Here is a 25,755-nt window from a genome sequence, read left to right as displayed (position 1 = left end):
CCTTGGGCTGCAGCTGACTCTGGAGAGGGGCTTTTAAAAAAACAGCTGGGTGCTCTGGGACAGGAAGTAGAGTTTGAGGAGGAGACTCCTAGCAAAGGAAAAAGTATTGATTCTCGGCACTTGTATTCTGAGTCCCCCAAGCCAGAGTGGGGCAAGGGACTGGAGAAAAGGAGGGTCAGAGTTCCGAGGGAGGGGTGCATATTATTCTGGAAGGGGTGGAGTCCTGCAGGAAAAAGACAGGAAGAGGGCTGGAAAGGAGAGGAGGTTAGGAGAGAATCTAGGCCCCTTGGTCCCCCTCCCCCAGACTGAGATAAAGACTAGAATTCTGAAAGGTGATCTCATCACACAGAGCCAGGACTGGGGGAAGGGGTGGGCAGGGGGGTCACTGCCTTCTCCTGCTACAGTCGCTTCCTCTACATTCATAGGGAATCTTGGGAGAATGGGGTCCTGGGTTCCAGCTCCCAGGGCATAAGGGCAATAGAAGCCAAATGTTGGGCCCCTTTGCAAAACACTACCCCCACTGCCACCCCAACCCCGACCCCATCCCTTCCTACAATTCTCCAGGTTTGTAGCAATCAGGCCAGTTTAATCAAATAGACACAAAAGGGCCAAAGCAACCCCTTCTCCACCACCACCAGGCTCTTGGTCAACCTCCAGATTCTAAGAAGGGACATTTACAACCAAAAACGGGAAGGCTTGGACCACAAATCTCCTGGTGAATAACCGCAAACTCCTGGACCCCTGGGTTTTCCATTCTAGCAACTTGGGGGTGGGGCGCGGGGATCGGAGAGCAGTGTAGGTCCTCCATCAGATCAGGCTGACTGGGAGCACTCTGTACCTCCACTCCTGAGTCCCAAATCCAGCTGGCTGGAACCCAGGCACCCCGTGGCCCCGGAAGGCAAGGGGGAATCCCAGTTGGCCAGCTGCCAGAGGTGTCTCCTGTCTCTTTAGACCCCGGAGTCTCCTCCCTGAATTAGTGGGGGAGACCCCACACACATATTTCACACTCCCTCCGCCCTCCAGAGGTGATTCCTTTCCTCATTAGGAAATTCTCCACTCCCTTTTTCCGACTCCTTTTCCGAGCGTTTACGTTGTACATCTGGAAAGGATGCGAGAGGAAGGAGGGGGAAGCAGAGAGAAGGAGGGGGAGAGCCCAAACCCGCCCAGTCTGACCCAGTCCAGACAACCGGCCTCCAGCTGGGGCTGGGGCGAGGGAAGTGGAGAGGTGCGGCCCCCCCACGCCCCTTCGGGGTGGGGGGCGCGGGCTCAGCGTTCCAGGGACCCAGGAATGCCCCCCCTCCCGCCCCCCCGGCAGGCGGGGGGAGGGCTCAGCCGGGAGTTTGGCAAACTCCTCCCCGCGTTGAGTCATTCGCCTCTGGGAGGTTTAGGAAGCGGCTCCGGGTCGGTGGCCCCAGGACAGGGAAGAGCGGGCGCTATGGGGAGCCGGACGCCAGGGTCCCCTCTCCACGCCGTGCAGCTGCGCCGGGGCGCCCGGCGCGGACCCCGGCTGCTGCCGTTGTTGCCGCCGCTGCTGCTGCTTCTGCTGCCGCCGCCGCCCCGGGTCGGGGGCTTCAATTTAGACGCGGAGGCCCCGGCAGTGCTCTCCGGGCCCCCGGGCTCCTTCTTCGGCTTCTCGGTGGAGTTTTACCGGCCGGGGACGGACGGGTGAGTTGAGGAGGGTTGGCGGCGGGCTGGCGGAGGGCGGGGGTGCGCGCCTGGAGACTGGGGGCGCGGCTGGAGTCTGGAGGGGACCGAGGCTTGAGTTTGGGAGGCGGAGTTTGGAGGAACTGGGGCTGGAGTTGGGGGCCCGCGCTAAAGTTGGGGGCCTGCGCTGGAGTAGGGAGGGGACAGTGGCCGGCGTGGTGGGGGGGCAAGAGTTTGAGAGCGATCAGCGGAGAGACGTGTGTGGGGTGGGGAGAGGACACGAAGCTGCAAGCTGGAGAAGTCTGGGCAGGGGTCTTGCGGCCAAGAGAGAGGAGGGCGCGGGAAAGGAGAGCAGAGGGTCTCTGGTTGAGACTGGAGAACTGCGGGGACCGGAGGCGGATGGGGACGGAGAGGGCGCGGAGGCCAGGAGGCTTTTGGGAGCACTGGGGAACCCCGGGACCCCTGAGGGCCATTGTACTCAGAGAGGACGAGACGAAGCAGAATGAGCTGTATGGTGTGTGTGGGAGGCTGAAGGGGTCCCGGAGGTTAAATGGGGGCCAGCCTCACCCTCCCCTCCCCCCTCAGCTCAGACTGGGAAAGACCCGGGAGGGGGATGGTGGCTCCCTCCCCTTCCTCCTCAGTCTCCTACTCCGCCCGCCACCCCCTACCCCATCTCTGTTCAGACGCGGGGATCCGGGAAGTTGGGAGAGTCCCGGGACTCTGGTCCTGGGGGGCGCTGGGGCTGGGGGCTGGCTCAGCCAAGGGCGGGTACTGGGATGTGTCGGGAGGGGTGTGTATGCGCGCGTGAAGGGGGGTGGGCGGTTTCCCTCTTCCTCTAGCTCTTGGGAGGAAGAGAAAAGCTGATTTCCTGTAGCTAGTCGGCTGGAGCTGAATTGAGACCGGGACTTCTGGGGCTGGGGTCGGAAGCTGGGGAGACGCGGGCTCCGAGGGCCCAAGAGCGTCAGAACACAGGACCTCAGAGACCGGGAAGTCTCCAAGGAGGATCCCAGTTCCCAACTCAGCAGGGTAACAAGCAGCCTGGATCCTGTGTGCCAGGAAAACGGGGAGCCCACAGGCTTGGGGAGACAAGCTAGGCAACATAAAAACAAGGGTGTTTGCTTAAATGTGGAGAGTGAGGGGTAGTAAGAGGGGAAGGAAGCTGCTCCGGGGCTGGGACAGGGACTCCCGGGTGCCAGGTGACTGATCATCGACCTCTGGAGGAGTCCTCTTTCTACATCTCTGGGCCCTGAGCCCGCCACTGCTCCTCGCCATCGCCCCTCACCACTGCCCTTCACCACCACCACAACCACCCCTATATCCAGGTTTGATAGGCTCCCTGTCAGAGGTGAGCTGTTTTTACACATACAGTTAGCTGGTATCTACTCATTCCTTTCCTTTTGGATAAAAGGGGTTAATCTAGGTAATTTCACTTGGGTACAGGGACAGATTTCTCCTTTGTCTGGAGGACCTGAGGATGCGGAAAAAAGAAAGATGGTTAGGCTCCAGCTGTTGGTTCTGGACTATTCAAGGTCCCCACCCAACCCCCACCCCACCCCCCTGGCCTCTTGCCCAAACCCCATTGCATCACCCTGGCCTGGAGTCTCTGCCAGGCCTGGCCTTCCCCAGGCCCCCTCAAACTGCTTACCACAACCCTAATGGAGTAGAGAAGAGGGAGGGAGGGGATGGAATCCTTCCCCACATCAGGGCACCAGGGCTGGGGTCAGTTATCTGGCTCTTTACCTTCCTCTTACCCAACCCCCACCTAACAAGAGTGTCATCTCTCTTTTAAAACACGCCTCTGAAACATCTGGACTGTCACACATTCCAGGTTCCCTAGGTGTCTGTTTGGCCCCTGGCCTGATCCTGCAGTCCCCAAAGCCCTTTTCTAGAGCAGGACCCAGCATTCTCAACCCCTCCCCCTCCCCTTCTGCTCATCTCTCCTCCCAAGAGAACCCAGGTGTCCAACTTGCACACCTCCCCCTCTCGTTTTCTCTGTACAAAGCACTCTTAGAATAGGACTTGGAACATTCCACCTCCCCAGTGACCTCCCTCCCCACCACAGCTGGGCCTCCAAGCCCTCCTCCCTGCAGGGGACAAACATAGCCCCTCACCTGGGGCCATCGCTCTCCCTCACCTCTCATGGTGGAAACTGAAACAGCATCAGAAGAGAAGTTCCATGGTAGGAAAGGGCCAGGCTTTAAGTCAGGTCGAGCTGCATGTGCGTCCAGGCCCCACCTCTTACTTGTTTTGTGTGTGACCTGGGGTGAGCTACTTAAGACTTAAATCTTGGAACCTGATCTTCTCCTGAAAATCAGACACCTACCTTATGAGGCTGTTCTAAGGACTAATTGAGACAATATATATATAAAGGGACCTGGTCCACAGAGGGTGATCAGTATACATGGGAAGTCTGACTTTTATGAGGTACCTAATTTCTGTTTCTGGTTCCCTCCTCCCTGGTCACCATCTAGTTCTTTGTCTAAGTTTTTCACCATTTCTTCCTGGCTTTTAGTATTTGCTTATAGCAGTGATAGCTATAAGCACATTTCTTTGCATTTTCATACCAATTTTTCTGTTGGATCGTTACAAAAATCCTTGCCTTAGACAGATGAAGCTTATTGTCCCCATTGTGTGTATATATATGTGTGTGTGTGTATATATATATATATATATAAACTGAAGCTTCAGGAGTCATAGAAGGTTAGAACTAGAAGTTTGTTTAGAGACCATCCAAGGGCAACCCATCATCTTACAGGTAGAGAATTCAAGTCTTGGAAAGGGGAAATCAGTAACTTGGCCCAAGAGGTGCGCTTAAAAGGTGCACCAGCCTTAGCCTACCTCCTTAGCCCTTTGTAGTACTGCCGCAAGTAGAGGCAATGCTTCCTCCTCAGCCAGCCAGGCATCTCCCTGGAGAGTACACTGGGGGATCCAGAGCCAGGTGCCTCTGGCCTGGCTGGGGCTGCTGTAGGACCTGCAGGAGCCGAGTCCGGTGTCCATTTGCTACTCTCCACCCCCGACCTTGTTAGGCCATCAGAGTCAAACAGTAACCATGTATTGAACAGGAACTTGGTTAATCAGAAGCCTGACTGGCGAGATAATGGAGAGGAGGGGACAAATTGGCAACAGGGCAGACGAGGTAACAGGACTCCTGGCTTCTGGCTCTTCCATTGGAAAAGATTCTGAGTGATCCTGGACATGTGACTTAACTTCTCTGGGACTTAGTTTCCCCCTCTGTACAATGAGGACAGGGAACTGGATTAGCTGTATTTTTTGTTAAAGTTTTCTTTCTTCTTTTCCATCTTCCTTCCTTTCTTTTTTCTTTTCTTCCTTCCTTCCTTTCTTTCTTTTTCTTTCTAATTCAAATGACATCTTACCAGGGCATTCTACAGAAAACAGAGACAAGAGATTGCTCTGAAAGAAGAAGGGAAGCAGTGTCAGGACCAAACTGGCTTCTGCTTACTCCATGTGGCAGCCCTGAGGCTTCTCCAAGAAAGTCTTCAATCCCAGAGATGCCCTCCTTGGCGCCTTCCAGCTGGGGCAGCCTGTGTCTCCAAGAACCAGCTCTAGTATACCAGGGTTCTGAGGCTTCAGAATAAATTACGTCAATTACTTTTTCCCTTGGTCTCCATAGTTTGGAAGAATTTATCTGCCAAGCTGCACTGAGGAAGGAATAATTAATTCCTTTTTCCTGTTTTTTATCAACTAGAAGTTAGAACAAGAAGACATCCATAGCTGCCAATCAGAGCTTCTGACCAATATGAGATAACCAGGTTCCCCACAGGAGTTGATATAATTACAGCCCAAAGCAAATACACTTGAGGTTTTAATTAGCCTGGGCTGCCTTATCAGGTAAATGCATGATTTCCGTTAGGCTTTCTGAAATAATGAAAATAGCCCAAGGACCCTCCGTTGTTACCTTCTTGGACCCCTAGTAGGATCCATCTGCTGTAGGATTTAGGAAGCAAGAACTAGGAGTGGGAGAATAAGGATAAGCTATGTGAGGTGCCACGCCGGACACCGGGTGCCTTACTCGGCAGTGGGGGAGGGCACTATTGACTGGACTTGGAGGAGGTGCGAAGGAAGGGCCACGCATCCTCAGTTGTAAGCCACAGGCGGCGTGGGGCAGGTCTGGGTTGGGATCTGTGTCCATCGCCTGCGTGCCAGACCCCTTGAGCCTTCACTCAGCCACAGCCTAGGTCCCTGTCCCACAAGCCTGTGGGATTTATAAACCTTGTAAGGCCCCTCTCACACCTTCCCGCCCGGCCACAAACTCCAGGCTTCTTCCTCAGGCTTTGCTTCCCCCACCCAGAGAAGTGGTGGGAGACTCGAGGGTGGGAGTAGGGTCCCTTGGCCAAGGCCTGGAAGAGTATCAGAGCTCCGGAAGACTTTGAGGTAACCATTGCAACCTCTTCACCCAGAGGAAGCAGGAAAGGGTATTCCCAAGTCTCCACTGAGCTAGTGCCCGACCCAGAACTCCTGTACCACTGCTGTTTTCTGGAGCTGCCTCTGCTATGGGGGGGTTGCACCCCTCTCTCCCCCAGCCCTGGGGCAAGGCAATCTCTCCCCAACACCAACCTCACCTACTAGGCCTGGCAGCCAACCAGGTCACTGTGCCTCTGAGTAGCCAGCTCCCACCCACCCCCAGCTGGCTGTACCGCCTGAGTGAGAGGGGTGGGGCCCAGCAGGCGGGTGGGAGACAAACGGCGAAGTGAGAGGTTGGAAACAGACAGGAAGCCACAGGCAGTAAACATTTCCTGTCCCCAGGGTAACCGAGGCTGGCACCCCACCCCCCATCACTCCAGGAACTCTCACTTGGGGCCTCGCCTCCTGTTCCTCTGGACGCTTTCTTCTCCCTTCTCCGTCCCCATCCTCTGGTCCAGCTACCCTCACTTCAGTCCCTTGGAGCCGCTCCCCCTGGTGTTCCCATTCCTGTTCCTCTTGGACACCATCGCCCCTCCCTTACTCAAGTGTGTCTGCCTTTGTCACCCATCCTGTCTCCCACCCCATCCCCGTGTCTCACACACCCCTGATTTTGTGATCTCTATCATAATCTCAGACTTGGGGACTCCTGGTAAGAAAGGCTGATGAAGGGAAGCAAATATCAAGAAAAGGGTGGGTGTTGGGGGTGCTGAGAGCTGAAAGGGGCCAGAATGCAACAGAGATAGAGAAGCCCAAGATGTGAGACAGAAAAACAAAGGGGGACAGACCTAAAACCAGAACCAAGAGAACAAGCAGTCATAGGGCAGAGGAACAGATTGAGAAGCAGTGCCAGAGGCAGATACGGAAGGAGAACAGAGGCCAAGGCTGGCAGGGACACTGGGTCAGTTGCCCCGGCTGCCAGATGCAGTCCTCATGGGAGACTCTGGAGGAGAAAGCCCGGAGGGCTGCCAGCTGCACTGAGGCCTTGGAGGCAAAGGACCCAGAAGTGATAGAGGCAGAGCCAGAGGCAGGAAGATTACCCAGGACCTGCGCTGACACCACCCCATTACAGAGGACCCCCAGCAAAGGCAACCTTCTCCTCGTCATCTCAGGGGGAATGAGGCACCGTGTCCAGAACTAAGAGCCAGCAGAGCAAGATCTGAATTCAGATTTGAGGGATGGTGTATGGGAAAGGTGTTAAGAGGCTGAGACAGAGATCCAGCCAGGATGGGGAGGTCCCACCAGAGCCCAGGGTGAGGGCAGGCCCAGGCCCCGGGGAACAATCTGTGCTCACCATCCTCCAGGGCCTCTCTCCACTTCTACTGCCTGATTTCCAAACCTCACATTTTCCTCCTACACACCCCAGGGCTGGGCAGCTGGACACCTGGGTCTTGCCCAGAGAAGGGCTTTGGCTTGGGAGCAAAGGGTAGGTAAAAGGACTCGGGTTCCAGGGGCTGCACCTCCAGTCTTCACAGGTCCATAGGGGAGATGGGGAAGTTGGGGTCCAGGCCCTCTGGCCCCAACCCCTTCCCAGAATTGACTCTGTTTCCTCCTTCTAATGACAAGGGAAGGTAGGAAAGGAGACGGTGGGGGGAGGGGGAGGAGGGGCTGTGTTAGTGACAGCGGCACGTGGGGACCGCCTGACTCCAGCCTGTGCCTCTGGCATCCGTGGCATCTTCTGAGATATAAATACAACTCGGGGGGCATCTATCCCACCCCCAGCCAGCCCCTCCCCGCCTGGGGAGACTGTAGAAGAGTTAGGAGCCCCCCTGAAATGCCTCTCCTTTCCCCTCCGCAGGGTCAGCGTGCTGGTGGGGGCGCCCAAGGCTAACACCAGCCAGCCGGGAGTGCTGCAGGGCGGTGCCGTCTACCTCTGCCCCTGGGGCACCAGCCCGGCACAGTGCACCCCCATTGAATTTGACAGCAAAGGTAACCCACTTCGCAGGTCGGGAAGGGACTAAAGGGCGGGACTGAGGCTGGGGGGCGGGGCCCAGGCGGGATCGGGAGCGCGGGGCGGAGCCTAACCAGCTCCAGGGCCACGTGCTCCCCGGCTCTGGGACTCCAGCTCAGCGCAGCAGCGGTGCGGCGGCTCCCCGTGGCACTCACAGCACGTTCCCAGTCCAGCCCAGCCCAAGGAGGGCGGGCATGATTCAGAAACATGTGGCTCTCATTTTCCCTGAATCACCCACACTCTGGGAGGCCAGGGCAGTAACACAGACAAAGACAGGGAGAGTCACAGAACCTATTCCAATTCTTTTAACTAAGCACTGACTGAGTGATAATGCATGCCAGGCTCTGTGCTGTGTGCTGCAGGGGATTGAAACATGATTAAGCCACCGACCTCAAGGAGCTTAAGGTCCCAAGTAGATGCAGAAATGGACTAAGGGAGACAGGCTGAGAAATAGTAATAACGGCTAACACTTGAAGAACACTTGATATGCACTGGGCACTGTTGTTGGCGATTTACACATATTCACGCACTTCATCCTTTGAATGAGGGCATGAGGTATTATTATCCCCATTTTATAGGAAATGGGTTAAGTAACTTGTCTAAGGTCACACAGCTAGTAAAAGGTGGAGCATGGACATGAACTTGAGCAGTGTGGCTCCGTAGATCAACTGGGGTGAGGGGACAAAAGAGGAGAGCATCAAAAGACAGAGACAGTGGGGGAGGGGTGGTGTAAGAGCACAAAACCAATTGATTTTTTTTTAAGTATATATTTACGTGGCTGCATCCAGTCTTCATCATGGCATTCGGATAGATCTTTCATCGAGGCACACGGACGCTCTAGTTGTGCTGCACAGGCTTAGTTGCTCTGAAGTGTGTGAGATCGTAGTTCCCTGACCAGGGATGGAGCCCATGTCCCCTGCATTGTAAAGTGGATTCTTCACCACTGAACCATCAGGGAAGTCCCTGATTATTATTATTTTTTTAATCTGAAAGACAGGTGAGAAGCAAAGGAATAAGAAAGGCTGTCTTAAGAAAGGCAGAGAGGGCTTGGAAGGATAGAGACAGACAGACAGACAGATGCATGAACACGTACACACATAGACATAGGGCAGAGATCCAGAGCTGTAAGAAAGGTCAAGGTCATAGAACAGGTGCTAAGACATAAGCCCAGGTGTAGACAGAAGTGTACCCAGAGGGTTGCCCTCTCAGGAAATAAGCATTCTTCCCCACCTTATCACAAGCATCCTTGTCCCAGCTGGGTGAGGAGGCAAGCACATCAGGGGACTGCAACTCTAGAAACCCCAGGTTCTGTGTGTGTGCACGTGTGCATATGTGCACACATGGGTGTATGTGCACACGTGTAGCAGAAGATGAGTCAGGCCACAACAAGCAGATTGTAAAGACCCTTCCTCACTTTCCCTCCCATGAGTCATGGGCTCAGGGCTTGCAAGTGCCGAGGTACCCCCAGGCTGAGGGCAGGGGCTGCTCTAAGGCTCGGCTGCGCACAGCTGGCATGACCCCACTTTCTCACTTCCCCAAGGCTCTCGGATCTTGGAGTCCTCAACGTCCAGCTCAGAGGGAGAGGAGCCTGTGGAGTACAAGTCCCTGCAGTGGTTTGGAGCAACAGTGCGAGCCCATGGCTCCTCCATCCTGGTGAGCGCCCAGCAGGCTGAGTGCCATGATGGGCAGGAGGGGTAGTGGTTGGGGATAACAGCACAGTGAGGAGGGAGGGAAGAGAGGCCCTGGTGGACTAAACCTGGCGCCGCCTCCTCCTGGGCCCTCCCAGGCCTGCGCTCCCCTCTACAGCTGGCGCACTGAGAAGGAGCCGCAGAGTGATCCCGTGGGCACCTGCTACCTCTCCACAGGCAACTTCACCCAGATTCTGGAGTATGCACCCTGCCGCTCAGGTAGTGCAGGGGTGGCGAGTCCCCACAGCCCCGCACCCCCAACAGCCTTGATAGCCCACTGTCTGGCCCAGGGAGGTCCCTCTCCCCCTGCCTTCCCCAAACTCTCTGCTCTTTGCTGCCTGACCCTTCCCACCACCTTCTCCTTTTGCAGACTTCAGCCAAGAAGCAGGACAGGGTTACTGCCAAGGGGGCTTCAGTGCTGAGTTCACCAAGGTGAGAGGGGATCTGGGAGGAACCTGGCTGTGGGTGGTGGATGCAGGGGAATCAGGACCAAATGCAGACTCACCTTCTTCCCCTGCACAGACTGGGCGTGTGGTCCTGGGTGGACCAGGGAGCTATTTCTGGCAAGGTAAGTCCTTCCTCCATTGTCCCTGTGTCCGTCTTCCACACCCGGCCTCTCATCCCTCTCTCAGCCCAAGATCACCATCCTTCCTTCCTCTGCCCCTGTCCCAGTACTCCTCTTCCTGTCCTCTGAGACTTACCCGTCCTCTCCCACCACCCTCCAAAAGCTTCCCCCCAGGGGAACCAGACTCCTGAATATCTCCCCGTCAGCCCCCAGTGCCCCACTCCCTGCCACCTCCTCCTCTGGCCATCCCCTCCTTATCCCCTTCTCCAGGCCAGATCCTGTCCGCCACCCAGGAGCAGATTGCAGAATCCTATTATCCCGGGTACCTGATCAACCCAGTTCGGGGGCAGCTACAGACTCGCCAGGCCAGTTCCATCTACGATGACAGCTACCTGGGTGAGTGAGCAAGTGGGTGGGAGCTGCAGGGGGAGAACCTCGGGGGGGCCCCTGTCCTCACTCACCCCTCGCCTCCCTTCTCCCACCCAGGCATCCCCAGCCCCCCGCCCCATGTGTCATGGCTGACTATGAAGGCTCAGTAGGGGTGGGGAAGGGATGGGCCAGGACAGAGTGGTCCCCAAGGCAAGAAACCTAATATCCATCCACCTGTCCCCCAGGATACTCTGTGGCTGTGGGTGAATTCAGTGGTGATGACAGAGAAGGTGAGTGTGTCCCGGCTGGGGCCAAGGGAGGGGGCAGATGGAGACCCCAGATCTGGAGCCCCAAGGACTGAGACATTTTTGTCTGACTCCCCTTCCCCTGCCCTTAGCCTGCAACCTTCTCTTCCCTTTCCAGACTTCGTTGCTGGTGTGCCCAAAGGGAACCTCACCTACGGCTATGTAAGGCCCAGCCTGACCCTCCCTCCCCTCACCCCCCTCCCCTGCCTAATCACAAAGAACCATGCATGGTGATTTGGGAGGGCTCAAAAGGTGGACCAGAACACAGGCTCTTGGGTCAGACCAGGGTTCAAGTTCTGGCACTTACTCTGGATGAATCTGTGATTTATTCCTATCCCACTTCATTCCATAAAAATCTGAGTCTGCTTAACCTCTCTGAGCCTCACTCTTCTCTGAATAATGGGATAATAATAGTTCTGACCTCACAAGGCTCTTGTAAGGATGAAGTGAGATAAGGCACGTGAAAGTACTTAGTGAACTCTTAGGCAGGGTACAACTGTAGTTGTTATTATTAGACCATGGCGAGTGCTTTAGAAAGGATATAGATAAGAATGCCGTAGGGGTCCATTCAATTACCAACATTTATTAGGGCAAGGTATGAGATAAGATGAATAAGACATCACACCCCATCTTGTGCGGCTTCTAATCACATATGTAAGATAAAACATACATATGATGGTAATCTAGCGTGCAGCTCCTATGCATAAGCCCCTCAGTGCATCGGGCACTGTCCACTCATGATTTCTGTTCTTCCCAACAAGCTTATCGGGGGAGATATTACCAGTCACATTTTACACATGAGAAAGCTGAGACTCGAAGAGACCAAGTAAGTTGTTTAAGATCACCCAGTTAGTAAGTGGCTAGAGATTTTAAAACCAGACCTGTCTTATTCCAAAGTCAGCATTCTTTCTGCACTAACATAAATTTCAGGAAAGTGGTTAAGATGATACAGCAGTTTAGGAGGAGTAAGATCCTCCTTTCTAGGGTGGGGATGGATCAGAAAAGGTTCTATGAAAGACCAGAGGAGATGAGGAAAGACAGCATCCTAGACAGGAGCATGAGAAAGGCGTGGAAGGAAAGGGAAACAGTTCAGGCCAGTTCAGCATGGGCTGACTGACAGTAGAGAGACTAAAGAGAGATTGGGGGATTCTTTGGTGCTCCAGTCATTATGAATCCATGCTTTCAATGCAAGGGGTCTGGGTTCAGTCCCTGAACATAAGGGAACTAGATCCCTTATGTCACAACTAAAGATCCTGCATGCCACAACTAAGACCCAGTGCAGCCAAATAAACAAAAAGAGAGGCTGGGCAAAAACAGGTTGGGTCTAGATTCTCCAGGGCCTCAGAGGACCAGCCAGTAAGCTGAGATTGGGCCGTGGCTGCAGGGAACCACCACGATTTTCCAAGCCAGCAGTGCCCCTCCTAAACCAGCTCTAGGGTGATCAGTCTCAGTGCGGTGGGGAAGGGCACTGGGGGGAAGGGAATGTCCAAGGGAGGGGGAGACCAGGGCTTTCTCCAGCATTCCTTGGGGAGGGCGCACAGCAGAGGAACAACAGCAAGACTGGGGAAGAGAACGAGGAGTCAAGAGACCCGTAGAGCCCATCACTAAGGGGTGACATGGGGGAGACGTGAATGTATGTGGTTTGGGAGGGCTGGGGCATGAGGCTTCAATCATTCAGCTAATAATTAGTGAGCGTCTGCTCTCACCAAGCATGACTTTAAGCTCTGGGGAGAAAGCAAAGAACAAAACAGCTCCTGCCTTCACTGATCTCACATTCTAGTAGCTAGATCAGATGCACAACAGACAGATAAGTATGGAATGTCAGGAGTGGTTGATAGGTGACATGGAGGAAAATAACGAAGTCCACCTGAGATGGCGCTACCAGTATAGAGATAAGACTATGGCGAAGGCAAAGCAAAGAAGGGAATTATGGGACAGGTGGTCTGTGTCTCCAAGGAATGACTGCCCCTGGGTATCCTGCACCCATTTGTCCTTCATCCGAGTCTGGGACCAATGGGTGTATCTCCTCATCCCCAGGTCACCATCCTTAATGGCTCAGACATCCGATCCCTCTACAACTTTTCAGGGGAACAGGTGAGGACACCCCCTCTACAACCCAGCTTGGCCCTCTGCCAACCAAGCCCTGGCCCTGAGTCATAAGCTCAGCCCAACTTCTCAGGCTCCCTGGAGTCCCTGACTTCCCCCCACAGCCCTTGTTGATTGACTCCCCGGTACTGACCTGCTGCTGCTCTGTCCCCCTGCCAGATGGCCTCCTACTTTGGCTACGCAGTGGCCGCCACAGACATCAACGGGGATGGGTGAGTAGTGGAGAAGGCACAGTGGTGCCCTCCCCAGGGGCAAGGAGTGGGGGTGGGACAGAAAAATGCAAGGAGAGTTCCTCCCTGGATTCTCCTCCTGCCTGCATACCCTTGGCTCAGGGGCAAGGAGAGAGCTGAGTGCCAAAGGCCAGAAGATCTCAGGTCCCTCCCTTGGGTGGGAAAGAGCCGGGAATCCAGGGTGCTTGGGCTTTTCTGGCACTGGGACTGAGGAGGGGACGGGGAAGGGCAGGGTCTCAGGATGCCGGTGTTTGCCCCATCCTCAGGCTGGACGACTTGCTGGTAGGGGCGCCCCTGCTCATGGAGCGGACAGCCGACGGGCGGCCGCAAGAGGTGGGCAGGGTCTATATCTACCTGCAGCGCCTGGCTGGCATGGAGCCCACGCCCACCCTGACCCTCACTGGCCAGGATGAGTTTGGCCGGTTCGGCAGCTCCCTGACCCCCCTGGGGGACCTAGACCAGGATGGCTACAATGGTAAGCACTGTATGGGCTCGAGTGGCTGAGGAGGAGCCAGGGGCCTGAGTCAGAAGGGATCTGGGGAGAGGTGACTGTCAGATAAGATAACCAAGACCTCCCAGCGTCTCCTGGAGGATTTTAATCCCAATGTCTAGATCTTGGGGCTTGAAGAGTTTAGCATTACTGGGAATGACAGATGGGAAAAATAGGGTCCTGGGTCCTGGGGTCTGGTGGTAGAGATTTGAACTCCTGGACTCCTGGCCTGCTGACTGGTATGTGTTGTGTGTTTTGCAGATGTAGCCATTGGGGCTGCCTTTGGTGGGGAGAACCGGCAGGGAGTGGTGTTTATATTCCCTGGGGGCCCAGGGGGTGTGGCGTCTAAGCCTTCCCAGGTTCTGCTGCCCCTGTGGGCAGCTGGCCACACACCGGACTTCTTTGGCTCTGCCCTTCGAGGAGGCCGAGACCTAGATGGCAATGGATACCCTGGTGAGTGGTGCCCGAGGCCCTTTTAACCTGAGAATTCCCTGGTCACAAACCCCGTAGCCTCTCTAACGTATTTGCCTAAGCTCCTGGGTGCAGTTCTAGGATGATGCCACCAGATGGCAATGCCCCCTCACTTCAGCCTCCTTGAACAACGCAGCTAGAAGGGGTTGGGAAGAATTCTGTTTGGGGGCCTGCTGTAAGGGGTAGTTTCTTTTGATTTCTTGCAGATCTGATTGTGGGGTCCTTTGGTGTAGACAAGGCTGTGGTATACAGGTATGAACTCGGGCAGGGGGCAGCCTGGGAGACATGGGAACTGGGGGATTTCTCAACAGGGCTGAGTTGGGGAAAGTGTACAAACCGGGATCCCAGGGCTTGGGCATCGGCTTCCTGTGCCCGGGTTCCTGAGGAGCCTTAGTTCTTTGACCCCCACGTTCACTCTTGGCAGGGGTCGCCCCATCGTGTCTGCTAGTGCCTCCCTCACCATCTTTCCTGCGATGTTCAACCCAGAGGAGCACAGCTGCAGCTTGGAGGGAAACCCTGTGACTTGGTGAGTAGTGGGGTGGGGGCGGGAGATTGCAGGATTGGGTTTGGGGGTACTTCATCTGTGCCTGGAAGTGGGGAGGGAGAGCAGGCCTTTGGAAGGGGACACATGGGACTGTCCCAGTCAGGGTCTGTCTGGGAGGCAGGCAGAGAATGCGATGCCTCTTTCAGGTGAATACACTAGCTTTCCTTTTGGCCCTCTAGCATCAACCTCAGCTTCTGCCTCAATGCTTCTGGAAAACATGTTCCTGACTCCATCGGTGAGGGAGACTGCCTGAACCTTTCAGGCACTGGGGCAGGGGTGGAGGGGCTGGGGACTTGGGGACCTCTTTTCTCTCTGGATAAATTAGGAGGGAGGGGAAGATGCTCCTTAATGTACATGCACGGCCACAGGCTTCACGGTGGAGCTCCAGTTGGACTGGCAGAAGCAGAAGGGCGGGGTGCGGCGGGCGCTGTTCCTGGCCTCCCGACAGGCCACCCTGACCCAGACCCTGCTCATCCAGAACGGGGCTCGGGAGGACTGCAGAGAGATGAAGATCTACCTCAGGGTAGGGGCAGGAGGGCAGGGCCTGGACTGGCTTGGGGAGGGTGGCCACATAGAACTGGGGACCCCTCCCAAAGGGAAGAGGACTGGGAGATTCCAGTGAAGGTCCTGGGGCTCTGGGGGGCTGGGGAAGGGTGCCTTTCTGTCCGAGGAGCTGGGAACCAGGCTGCCTCAGAAGCAATGAGCACGGTTGTTTGGACACCTAAATTCTTGAGGGTCTTGCATGGACAAAGGGAGATGTGAGAGGATGAGGAGCAGGGCCGCCAAGTCCCCTGTGTCCCCTGACTCTGTGAACCCTCCCCCCCACCGCCGCCCCAGAACGAGTCAGAGTTTCGAGATAAACTCTCCCCGATTCACATCGCCCTCAATTTCTCCCTGGACCCTCAAGCCCCAGTGGACAGCCACGGCCTCCGGCCAGTCCTACACTACCAGAGCAAGAGCCGCATAGAGGACAAGGTGAGGCAGGGTGGGGAGACAGGCCGGGAGGAGAGGGGCCTGGGCCCCTGGAGCGGGGAGCCGACAGCTTGGGAGGCAGTCACAACTCCCCCTCTCAAGGCTGCCCCACTCCCCAGGCTCAGATCTTGCTGGACTGTGGAGAAGACAATATCTGTGTGCCAGACCTACAGCTGGAAGTGTTTGGGTGAGTGAAGGCTGACGTCAGGCTGGGGGGTTCCAGATGCTGAAGTTGCCTAGCAGGACACATGGAGCTTGGAACCACCTGGGAAAGAAGAGGAACATATCAGCTGGCTGTGTGACCTTGGGAAATGACGCAGCTTCTCTGTATAATGGGAATAATAGCATCTATTTCTCTAGCTTTTTGGAAGGATTAAATGAAATAATCTACATAAAGCATCTAGCCTAGTGCCTGCCATAAAGCTAGAAGTCAGTGGAGGTGTCTATTATTATTATATTATTATCGTTATGGCCCATTGTCTGGCTCAGGGATTAATTCTCCAGCGTCCCTGAGCCCCATGTGTCCCCTCCAGGGAGCAGAACCACGTATACCTGGGTGACAAGAATTCTCTGAACCTCACCTTCCACGCCCAGAATGTGGGTGAGGGTGGCGCCTACGAGGCAGAGCTTCGGGTCACAGCCCCTCCGGAGGCTGAGTACTCGGGACTCGTCAGACACCCAGGGGTGAGTGAGGACCTGCAGGAGGGATTGGGAGGAGACCCTGCCAGAGGGACAGCGAAGTCTTACCTGCACCCACCCCACCTCCAGAACTTCTCCAGCCTGAGCTGTGACTACTTTGCTGTGAACCAGAGTCGTCTGCTGGTGTGTGACCTGGGCAACCCCATGAAGGCTGGGGCCAGTGTAAGTCTGGGACCATCTCACGCCAAGCTGAGCTGGGGGAAGGGAAGGAGGGCTGCAGTCGGTGTGTGGCAGACGCCCGGTCTAACAGCCTGCTTGTCCATTTTCCCTGTCCCGCAGCTCTGGGGTGGCCTTCGGTTCACAGTCCCTCACCTCAGGGACACGAAGAAAACCATCCAGTTTGACTTCCAGATCCTCAGGTAGGGAGGGGGCGGGGCAGGGGCGGAGTCTGGCGCAGGTGGCCTTCTGGCGGGGCTCTAGCACCATCAGAGTCTCTCCTCCGTCCCACAGCAAGAATCTCAACAACTCGCAAAGCGACGTGGTTTCCTTCCGGCTCTCGGTGGAGGCTCAGGCCCAGGTCTCTCTTAACGGGTCAGTGCCCGGGCAAAACGGGGCGTCTCTGGGAGGGGAGACGGACTTCACTTCTAGCAAAGGAGGCATATGAAATGGGGTCCCTTCCACTGTCCTCTAAACCACCCTGCTCTGCAGTGTCTCCAAGCCCGAGGCAGTGCTATTTCCGATGAGCGACTGGCATCCCCAAGACCAGCCGCAGGAGGAGGGTGACGTGGGCCCTGCTGTCCACCACGTCTATGAGGTGAGCGGGCTGCTGGGAATGGAGGGCGGGGCTAGAATGAATGACAGGGAAGGAGGGGCCAGTATGAGTGACAGATGGCTGGGGCCAGCCTGAGGGGCTGAGGAGAAGAGGGGCAAGGGAGAGGTAAAGGCCTGGACCGGATCAGTGAGAGACCAGCCAGCTGAGTGACTTAGAAGGGAAGGATGGAGCCACCTCCAGGAGAGTTGGCTGGAAAGGATTTCTTCTCTGCCCGTCGATTTCCTGCCTCACTCCTGAGACTCAGAGCAGGGAAGAGTGGGCCACTGGGACCCGGGTCTCAACAGGGCAGAATCGCTCCCTCCCTTCCCATGATGACTGTGCCTTCCTCTCCTCAGCTCATCAACCTGGGCCCCAGCTCCATTAGCCAGGGCATGTTGGAGCTCAGCTGTCCCCATGCTCTGGATGGCCAGCAGCTCCTCTACGTGACCAGGGTCACAGGACTCAGCAACTGCACCACCAGTCACCCCCCCAACCCAGAGGGCCTGGAGGTGAGGGGCCTAGGGACTGGCTGGGAGGTGGGGGGCACCAAGTCGATGGTAGTTGGGGAAGGTCACAGGAACCTGGAAGAGCTAATGAGGATGTGCCTGGAGCTAGGACTTAGGCCACTGGAAGGCAGTCAGAAGTCCCACAGATGCCTTGAGGCCCTGGGAGGGGAAAAGATTGTTTTAAGCACTGCACTTCTGTCTTTCTGCCTAAAGTATCCCTCCCTGACTCCATGCCCTGGCATACTCCTAGGGCCCAGCTCAGCACCACCCCCTCTGGAAAGCCTTCTTCAGACCCACTCCCCAAAGTTCATTTTATTCATAGACAACATTTAAATTAAATGAATGACTGTACAGAACCATGTTACCGGCTCAGGAAATATCACAGTAACGAAAATTCACAAGGTCCCTACTCTCGTGGAATTAGAGGAGGGTAATAAACAATAAGGCTTCCCAGGTGGTACAGTGGTAAAGAATCTTCCTGTCAGTGCAGGAAATGCAAGAGATGAGAGTTCTATCCCTGGATCGGGAAGATCCCCTGGAGTAGGAAATGGCAACCCCCTCCAGTTTTCTTGCCTGGGAAATCCCATAGTTAGAGGAGCCTGGTGGGCCACAGTCCATGGGGTCACAAAGAGTCAGACATGACTGAGCAACTGAACGTGTGCACACAATGAACAATAAAAATTAAAAAGAGAGAGGAACAGATATTGAAAAGTGATGAAAGTACAGTGCTCACATGCTAGGGTGGGGTGGAGCTGGGAGCCTGTTTGAGCTGAATCATCAGGGAAAATCTTGAGGAGGGAACAGGTGAATTGAGTATGAAAGATAAGGATGAAACTGCTTGTGAAGACTCAAGAAAGAGTATTCCAAGCAGAGGGAACAGCCAGTGCAAAGGCCTCAAGGCAGAGACAGTGCCCTAATTATTTATTGACACATCGCCTCCTCCTAAACTCCAGGGGCCAAATCTTACTCGTTTCCATATTTCAACAATGAGTTTGCTGCCTTGCCATAGGAGGTGGTCAGTTGCATGGATGGAAGACCAGGTCAAAGCTGCTGCAGACCCCAGATGCAGGCTGACTCAGATGCTGTAATGAGGTGGGAGAGGCATCTAATGGTCTCTTTCCTCTTCCAGTTGGATCCTGAGGGTTCCCAGCACCACCGGCTGCAAAGACGGGATGTTCCAGGTCGGAGCCCTGCCTCCTCAGGGCCTCAGATTCTGGTAAGTTGTCCTGGGAATGAGGTCTGGGCCCAAGTGTTGAGTACCTCTGTGGGTCCTCAGAGCCACGAGAAGGGCAGAACTCACAGTTCAAGCCTCCTATTTCTTCCCAGAAATGCCCAGAGGCAGAGTGTTTCAAGCTGCGCTGTGAGCTGGGGCCACTGCACCGGCAAGAGAGCCGAAGTCTGCAACTGCATTTCCGCGTCTGGGCCAAGACCTTCCTACAGGTGAGGGAGCCTCACCTCAGTCCTGACCCCTGACCCCTGACCTTCAGGTATGCTGGACTGACCCCCACTTTCCCCACTGCCCTAGCCACCCCCTTTGGTGACTGGGACCCAGGCAGCCCCGCTCCCCTCCCTCACCGTTGTTTGGACAGGGCTGTATGTACTTGGCGACACCTAGTGGCCTCACTGGGAGCGACAGCTTCCCTTTTCTGGCCCATTCAGAGGAGGGGAGGGCTGGAGGGAGACCAGCCGGCAAATAAGGACAGAAAAACAGAGACAGAGACGGAGGATGAATCCATCGTGCAGAGGCAAGCAGATGTATAAACAGGAAATAGTCATTTGTTGAGTGCACACTATGGGCTAAACATTGTCCTAGGTGCTTAGCCCATTATTAATGACTCAAGAAATTTTTTTTCTATTGAACATGCCATTATCTAATTATCCACTATTCAGTTATAACTATTTAGATACATATTTATTTTCTCTTATAAGGAATGTAGAGAGAGATTCAGAGAATGAGTTCAAAATAGTGAAAGATTATAACCAGAGCCAGAATCTGGGGAGCCCTATGTCCTCCAGATGCCAAGAGGGGCCACCCTGAACACCTCTCCCCCACCCACAGCGGGAGCACCAGCCATTTAGCCTGCAGTGTGAGGCCGTGTATGAAGCCCTGAAGATGCCCTATAAAATCCTGCCTCGGCAGCTTCCCCAGAAGGCGCTGCAGGTAAGTCTAAGGCCAGCAGGCTGGGCCATGGAAGACAGAGTTCTGGGCCTGGCACGAGGACTACATGACGGGGGCTGGCCCGATTATGGTGACAAACGTTGACTGAGCGCCTACTATGTGCCAGGCACTCTGCTAAGTCCTGGGAATACAGTGATAAGCAAGATGGACAGGGCAGTGAGAAGACTGTGACAAGGGTCAGCATGTTTATGGGACCACATCATAGAGACACTTGGACACAGACTTGCAGAATTGGGAAAGGCTGTCTGGAAGAAGTGATGTTTAAGCAAAACCTGAAGAATCCATGGGATCTACCAGGCTAACCGGTCAGGAAAGGAGTCTTTTCTGGGGAGAGGAAATGAGCAGGTGTGAAGGCCCGAAAGAAACAATAACGCACATTTTAGAAATTTGAAGTTCAGAATTCTGTTAGCCTAAAATGGGAGAGGAGAGAGGATCTAAGTCCAGTGGCAAGTGGGAGCCAAGTTTAGGGTGGGAAGAACCAATGACTTTTCAGTGACCTCTCCTGGCTTGCTCCCTAGGTGGCCACGGCCGTGCAGTGGATCAAGGCAGAAGGCAGCCACGGAGTCCCTCTCTGGATCATTATCTTAGCCATCCTCATTGGCCTCCTGCTCCTCGGTCTGCTCATCTATATCCTCTACAAGGTCAGCCACATCCTACTCGACTTGGCCTTCTCTCACCAGGTTCTGCCCTTGACCCAGCACACTCCCTAGTATCTGCCTCCAGACCAGGTCTCCAGCCACATGCATCCCCTCTGGACACTGCCTATACCCTTCTTTCATTCTACAGCCCCTAGCTTAGAAAGAGTTCTCTTGAATCAAGCTGATACGTTTACCAATACTTTCAAAATCAAGGTGACTCACAAGCGGCCAGTGTGCGGCATATGTGTGTGTCACCTCCAACCAGAAGCCCATGGTAGCCATCACTAACTGATCATACTCTAGCAATAGCCTCAGAATCCTTCTCAAGAGGCAGCCACTTCTAGGCGGCGAGACTTCAAATCTGTTTGCCATCCCTGGCTTAACTGGGGGCATTTTTACAACACCAAAGCAGCCCAGCCTAAGCCCTCCTGGCCCATTAGACCTCTTGGAAAGGTAGTCTTCACAGCCTGAATTTGGGCCACTTTTGCAAGATGGGGAGATTGGAAGCACTGAAGTCATCTTCGTCCCCTCCTGGGATAAGATCTGCAGAGAACTAACTCATTCTCCCTCCTTTCTTCTCATTAGCTCGGATTCTTCAAACGCTCCCTCCCGTACGGCACCGCCATGGAAAAAGCTCAGCTCAAGCCTCCAGCCACCTCCGATGCCTGATTCCTCCCAATCTTGAAGGCCCAGTGCCCCCACCCTCAGTCTACTGACAGGGAGGGGGCTGGGCGCTTCCTGAAGGTGCTGAGGGCCAGGGAGAAGCTCCTCTCCCCAGCCCAGAGACATACTTGAAGGGCCAGAGCCGGGAGGTGAGGAGCTGGGGATCCCCTCCCCCCATGCACTGTGAAGGACCCTCGTTTACACATGCCCTCCTCATGGATGAGGGAACTCAGATCCAGGGACAGAGGCCCCAGCCTCCCTGCCACCTTTGCATTTTGGAGAATTTCCTGAAAACACCTTGGAACCAGAACTAGGGGATCCAATCCCAGTTCTCCGGCTCAGATGTGGCACCAGGACTTCCTGTCCAGCTCCAATCCCGCAGAGATCTGTCGCCGGCCTTGCCAGAGATCCACAGGAAGCCCCCAGCTAAGAGCCTGGAACCTGGGGAGCGAGACATGGCAGCTCTGGACAGCCCCCACCCCGGTGGGCCAACAAAGAACACTAACCATGGACGGCACCCCAGGCCCAGCTCAGGACAGATCCCACACCAGGATCCACGCTGGCCCAGAAGCAGCTCCAAGGGGAACCAGAACTTTCACAGGGCCAGATCGAACCTGGGGCCTCTGGGGCCTGAAGTTCATCTGGGACCCAGACTCAGACATTGGTAACCTAACTAGGCAGATCCAGGACATTTGAGCCTGCTCCAGACCTGGGCCTGGAGACCAAATCCACCTCTGACTCAGGAGAAGTCAGGAATTGCCCAGGACCCTGAAGGGGCCATGATGGTAACAGATCTGGAACCTTAACCCTGGCTCGACATAGGCCCTCTCAGTCCTCCACAGAAAGGGGAGCCTGCTGTCCCGGGCCTGCGGGTTTGGGTTCTGCCCACCAGCTGCACTGACGCTGCCCCTCCTCCCCCTACCCAACCCTCCCCTCACCTCGGCTCCGGACACCCGGGACTTATTTAAACTCTGTTGCAAGTGCAATAAACCCGGCCCGGTGGCCCCACTGATCAGAGCTGGAATCTGTCCTCTCCCTACTCTTTCCAGATCTTTCCTGGAACCAGACCTCTTGGTGGATAGGAAATGTTTCTTGGAGTTTCTTTTCACTGGGAGCCAGGAGTATGACCCCCAGGAACTGTGGAACTAGTTTTGGGGTTACCTTTTCTTACATGGAAGGGGTGAAAGCAGGGCTTGACTCCTGCCTATCCTCCAGCCCCACCAGATCTGATCCCAACACCTCTAAGAGAACAGGGAGAGGAATTCCTTCTCTTTGGATTTGAGAGTTAGGGAAGAATACAAAAGGAGAGGTCAGAGCTGAAGGTGGAGGAAGATGGCCCAGAAGATTCACTTGGGCTTCCAGAAATTAGAATAAGGAAAAGGGTTGAGAAAAAAGGCCACAGAACTAAATCAGAAGAAAGCCAGTTGGGTTTGTGTTTTGTTTTCATTACCCATTGTATTCCAGTGGGTAGAGGGAATGTTAAATAGTTTACATACATTATCTCATTTAATTTCTGTCAAATTAAATGTGCAAGGCAGGCACAATTAACCCCATTTACACAAGAGGAAATTGAAGTCCAGAGAAGTTATGTAACTTGCCCAAGGTCACAGAGTCTAATTCAGCCTTGCCTGACTGTGAAAGCCCATATTCTTAACCGACATGACAGACAGTTCAGGTCTTTGAAGATAAATTAAAGTGAGGGAACCCCTCAGCATCCTCTGTCTCCTCCAGGCCTATCTTAAACTAATGTCCAGCAAGAGCATGGGGAAGGGTGCTGAAATTCAAATGGGACTGTTAGAGGCAAAGGTGTCTATGTCCTGCTAGACTGAGGTCAGCCACCAGAGGGCAGCACACTCACAAATTTATGGGAATTTGGGGAAGGGAGGCTATGTATGAGGTCCTCCTCACCCTCTTCCCCCATCAAGACAATTCTTATTAACTTAGGCTCCTGCCTCGCAGTTCCAGCATGATCTCAAAATATCTCTCCCGGGAGTTCAAACCTGCTCTACACTCCAGTCTTCAACTTCTTAATAATTCTGTAACTCAGAAACTTCTTCCCAGAACCCATAAATGAAGGACTATTAGGGAGGGCAAGACCTGATGAGGCAAAGAAGTATTTCCAGGGATGGCAGCTGTGGCATAGCAAGGCACTGAGACTTCGCCAAGAATGAAATCCATACTCGCCTTCCTGGGGGATGGGTGGGAATGGCAACAGCCATACTCCAGGGGCCAAATCTGAGACTTCTTACACTATGATGAGGAGGAAATGAGGAGGGGAAGTGGGCTGTATTGGGCTGGTATCATGGGTGTGTCTGTGTAGCTAGTGCCTGTACCTTTGAGTCTCTGAGAGTGACAAGGTCTCTCTCAAGGAGGCACAATACAAGGTTGGAATTCCTTGGGCTCGGAAGTGCTGCAGATGTAACCCAGCACCCGTCTCTGTCGCTGAACTGTAATTCTCGGCTCCGGTCTGTTTCCCCTTCCGAATCTCCCAGCCCCTCCAAAGCATGTCTGCCTCTCATCTTGGGACTTGAGTGATGCAGAGAGACAAGAGAGCAGGGAGAAGGCCCGAGTCCTAGCCCTGTCTGTGTCAGTGGAGATGGAAAGGAGGCCTGGGACGGGAACAGCAGCTGGGGGCGTGTAACGGGGAGGGGGCTTAGGAGAGGCAGCTGGCAGGCGGGAAGCTGATCTGGGGGTCTCAAGTTTCTTGACATCAATTAGAGCAGCCGGCCTGGGCTCATTAGTAGCCCGGGGTGCAGGGCTCATCAATAATGAATTCACCCCTCACACTGCCCCCCTCCAGCTGCCTGCAAGGTCACCCCGCCCTCCAGCCAGCTGCCTCCCCTTGGTGAGCTAAGCAACCCCTCTTCTGAGACCCCTCTAACTCAGGGTCCTGGAGGGTACAGAGTGGGAGGGTGGACAAAGCTGAGGGCAAAGGGGTCTTTATCACTAATCAACTATGTCTGATGCTGACTCTGGTTTGTTCTCGGGAGTCCGCCCAGGAGGAGAAAGAATAGCAAGAGGCAAGGAGGGAATATATGTGTGTGGGGGGGTGGATAACAAGAACTGGGAAGAGCAAGCTTGGTGATACGAGGCTGGAACAGCACGGTGGTAGGTCGGATCTGGACCACAAGGACAAACTCTGATGGGCTAGGAGACCCTACCTTCTCCCCCAAGGTCAGATTTAGGCACAAAGCCACAGTCTCCCTAGATCTCTGGCCCTCTGGATCAGAACAAGACCAAGGCATTAGGACCCTGAGAATTAACTTGCCCTTAAGCTGGAGCATCTCGGCAGGTACAGAAACAGATATTTTTTTCAAACCAGATCAGTGGGGTGAGGACAAGAAACTGCTGAGGCCCAGAAACAGGAACTTAAACTTCCTGTACCTTAATTAGCCATATAGTCCTAAATTTCCTGCAGAACCCAGGAATGCCACGCTCCAGTCCCCTTCCTCTTTTCTAGACTATTCCAAGACGCCAGTCCCCCCACCTTCCTCCCGACTTCTGCCTCCCCGCCTCCACTCTCCCTAAATCCCAAGTGTTCTAGCTCCTAGTCACACCTACTTTCCCTCTGGCTGGGGCTGGCCTGAAGCTGGCTGCTTGGCATTCTGGGAAATCCTCCTGCCCTCCCTCCTGGGGCAGGTACAGACAGGTCCAGGCTGCAGCAGCTGCATCTTCTCCAGACACCTCGCAGACTCCCAGACTCCAGGCTCGTGCTGCGGTCCCAGTTGCCTGCCTAAGAATACATCCTGTTGGTGCTTAGAATACATCCAGTGTCCTGTCCTCTGCCCTGCCACCCCCACATTCTCCCCAGCACATACAGTGTGTTCTATCCTCCATCCTCTCCTCCACCTTATCAAAGACCCCCCACCAGGCCTCTCTAGCCCAGGCTCACCTTAGTAGGGAATGCCCTGGATAGACGTTCCCATCCCTACACCAATCCAGGCCATATCTACAAGGTTGAGCCTCAGTTCTGGATCTCCTGTCAACTCTGGTTGCCCTAATGATTTCAGGTGCAAGCATCTATCTCCACCTCTTTGGGTCCATTGATTGCAGTCTCTTCCCTCAGACCTTCCCTAGGACCTAGGCATTCAGATCCCAGCCAGAGATCAACCGGGATCCGTCTTCAACCCCATATTCCACCTCTGAGACCCAGCCCCTAGGCGTCCTGCTGCAGAGCCAGAGAAACAAACATTCTCTGCCCCCACCCTCCACTTCTGCCCAGTCCATCACTCTGGAGAGGACTCAGGTGTCCCATCCACCCTGGCCCCATCCCTCCGCACAGTATTTAGGCATCCCACCCCCACCGCATATCAACCCATGGCCAGGCTTCCCGCCCTCAGACTCGGCCCTTCCCGGGATCCCAGGCATCTTAGTTTCCAGCTTCCTGTGTCAGCACACACCGTCCTCTAGATGTCTTGTTCCCCAAGCCCTGGCTGCAGTGTCACCGTAAATCCAGGAGACTCAGGGGCGGCAAGTAGAAGAGAACGCGGGAGAGGGCGAGGAGCCGCCGGGACGCCCCTTCCTGGAGCCCTGGGTGCCCCGGTCCCCCCTCCTCCCGTCTTCAC

General features: G+C 54.9%; 1 protein-coding gene and 2 long non-coding RNA genes across 3 annotated transcripts; 1 reads left to right on the top strand and 2 right to left on the bottom strand.

The window, feature by feature from the left end:
* The first annotated feature begins 1,180 nt into the window (after positions 1 to 1,180).
* On the top strand, positions 1,181 to 22,207 carry ITGA5 (integrin subunit alpha 5). Its single transcript, XM_006063702.4, has 30 exons — positions 1,181 to 1,665; positions 7,862 to 7,992; positions 9,555 to 9,667; positions 9,801 to 9,921; positions 10,073 to 10,134; positions 10,225 to 10,270; positions 10,538 to 10,663; positions 10,882 to 10,926; positions 11,060 to 11,103; positions 12,979 to 13,035; positions 13,207 to 13,259; positions 13,544 to 13,752; positions 14,029 to 14,220; positions 14,445 to 14,490; positions 14,663 to 14,764; positions 14,962 to 15,017; positions 15,151 to 15,305; positions 15,620 to 15,757; positions 15,874 to 15,941; positions 16,288 to 16,438; positions 16,523 to 16,615; positions 16,733 to 16,812; positions 16,904 to 16,984; positions 17,102 to 17,207; positions 17,561 to 17,713; positions 18,840 to 18,926; positions 19,037 to 19,150; positions 19,770 to 19,871; positions 20,408 to 20,530; positions 21,113 to 22,207. Exons 1-30 carry the CDS (start codon positions 1,289 to 1,291, stop codon positions 21,194 to 21,196), a joined length of 3,315 nt encoding a protein of 1,104 aa, XP_006063764.2. The 5' UTR covers positions 1,181 to 1,288; the 3' UTR covers positions 21,197 to 22,207.
* Positions 2,998 to 4,608, bottom strand: LOC123333317. The gene is made up of 2 exons (XR_006550620.1): positions 4,483 to 4,608; positions 2,998 to 3,112 (listed from the first exon to the last, which is right to left on the bottom strand). It is a non-coding gene; the product is annotated as an uncharacterized LOC123333317 (long non-coding RNA).
* On the bottom strand, positions 15,884 to 25,723 carry LOC112584617. The gene is made up of 3 exons (XR_006550619.2): positions 25,591 to 25,723; positions 24,752 to 24,923; positions 15,884 to 16,019 (listed from the first exon to the last, which is right to left on the bottom strand). It is a non-coding gene; the product is annotated as an uncharacterized LOC112584617 (long non-coding RNA).
* Positions 25,724 to 25,755: the final 32 nt, after the last annotated feature.

The sequence above is a fragment of the Bubalus bubalis genome, chromosome 4, assembly GCF_019923935.1.
Source record: "Bubalus bubalis isolate 160015118507 breed Murrah chromosome 4, NDDB_SH_1, whole genome shotgun sequence".
Lineage (NCBI taxonomy): Eukaryota > Metazoa > Chordata > Mammalia > Artiodactyla > Bovidae > Bubalus > Bubalus bubalis.
Note: the sequence above shows the minus strand (reverse complement) of the source record. Positions and strands in the feature narration are given on the sequence as shown.

Bases quoted from the DNA above. Each gene is read 5' to 3' on its own strand.
- ITGA5 (XM_006063702.4), top strand. From the start codon at position 1,289: ATGCCCCCCCTCCCGCCCCCCCGGCAGGCGGGGGGAGGGCTCAGCCGG. The intron at 13,036-13,206 runs GTGAGGACACCC...TCCCCCTGCCAG, and splicing joins ACAACTTTTCAGGGGAACAG to ATGGCCTCCTACTTTGGCTA. The intron at 15,942-16,287 runs GTGAGTGAAGGC...TGTCCCCTCCAG, and splicing joins CTACAGCTGGAAGTGTTTGG to GGAGCAGAACCACGTATACC.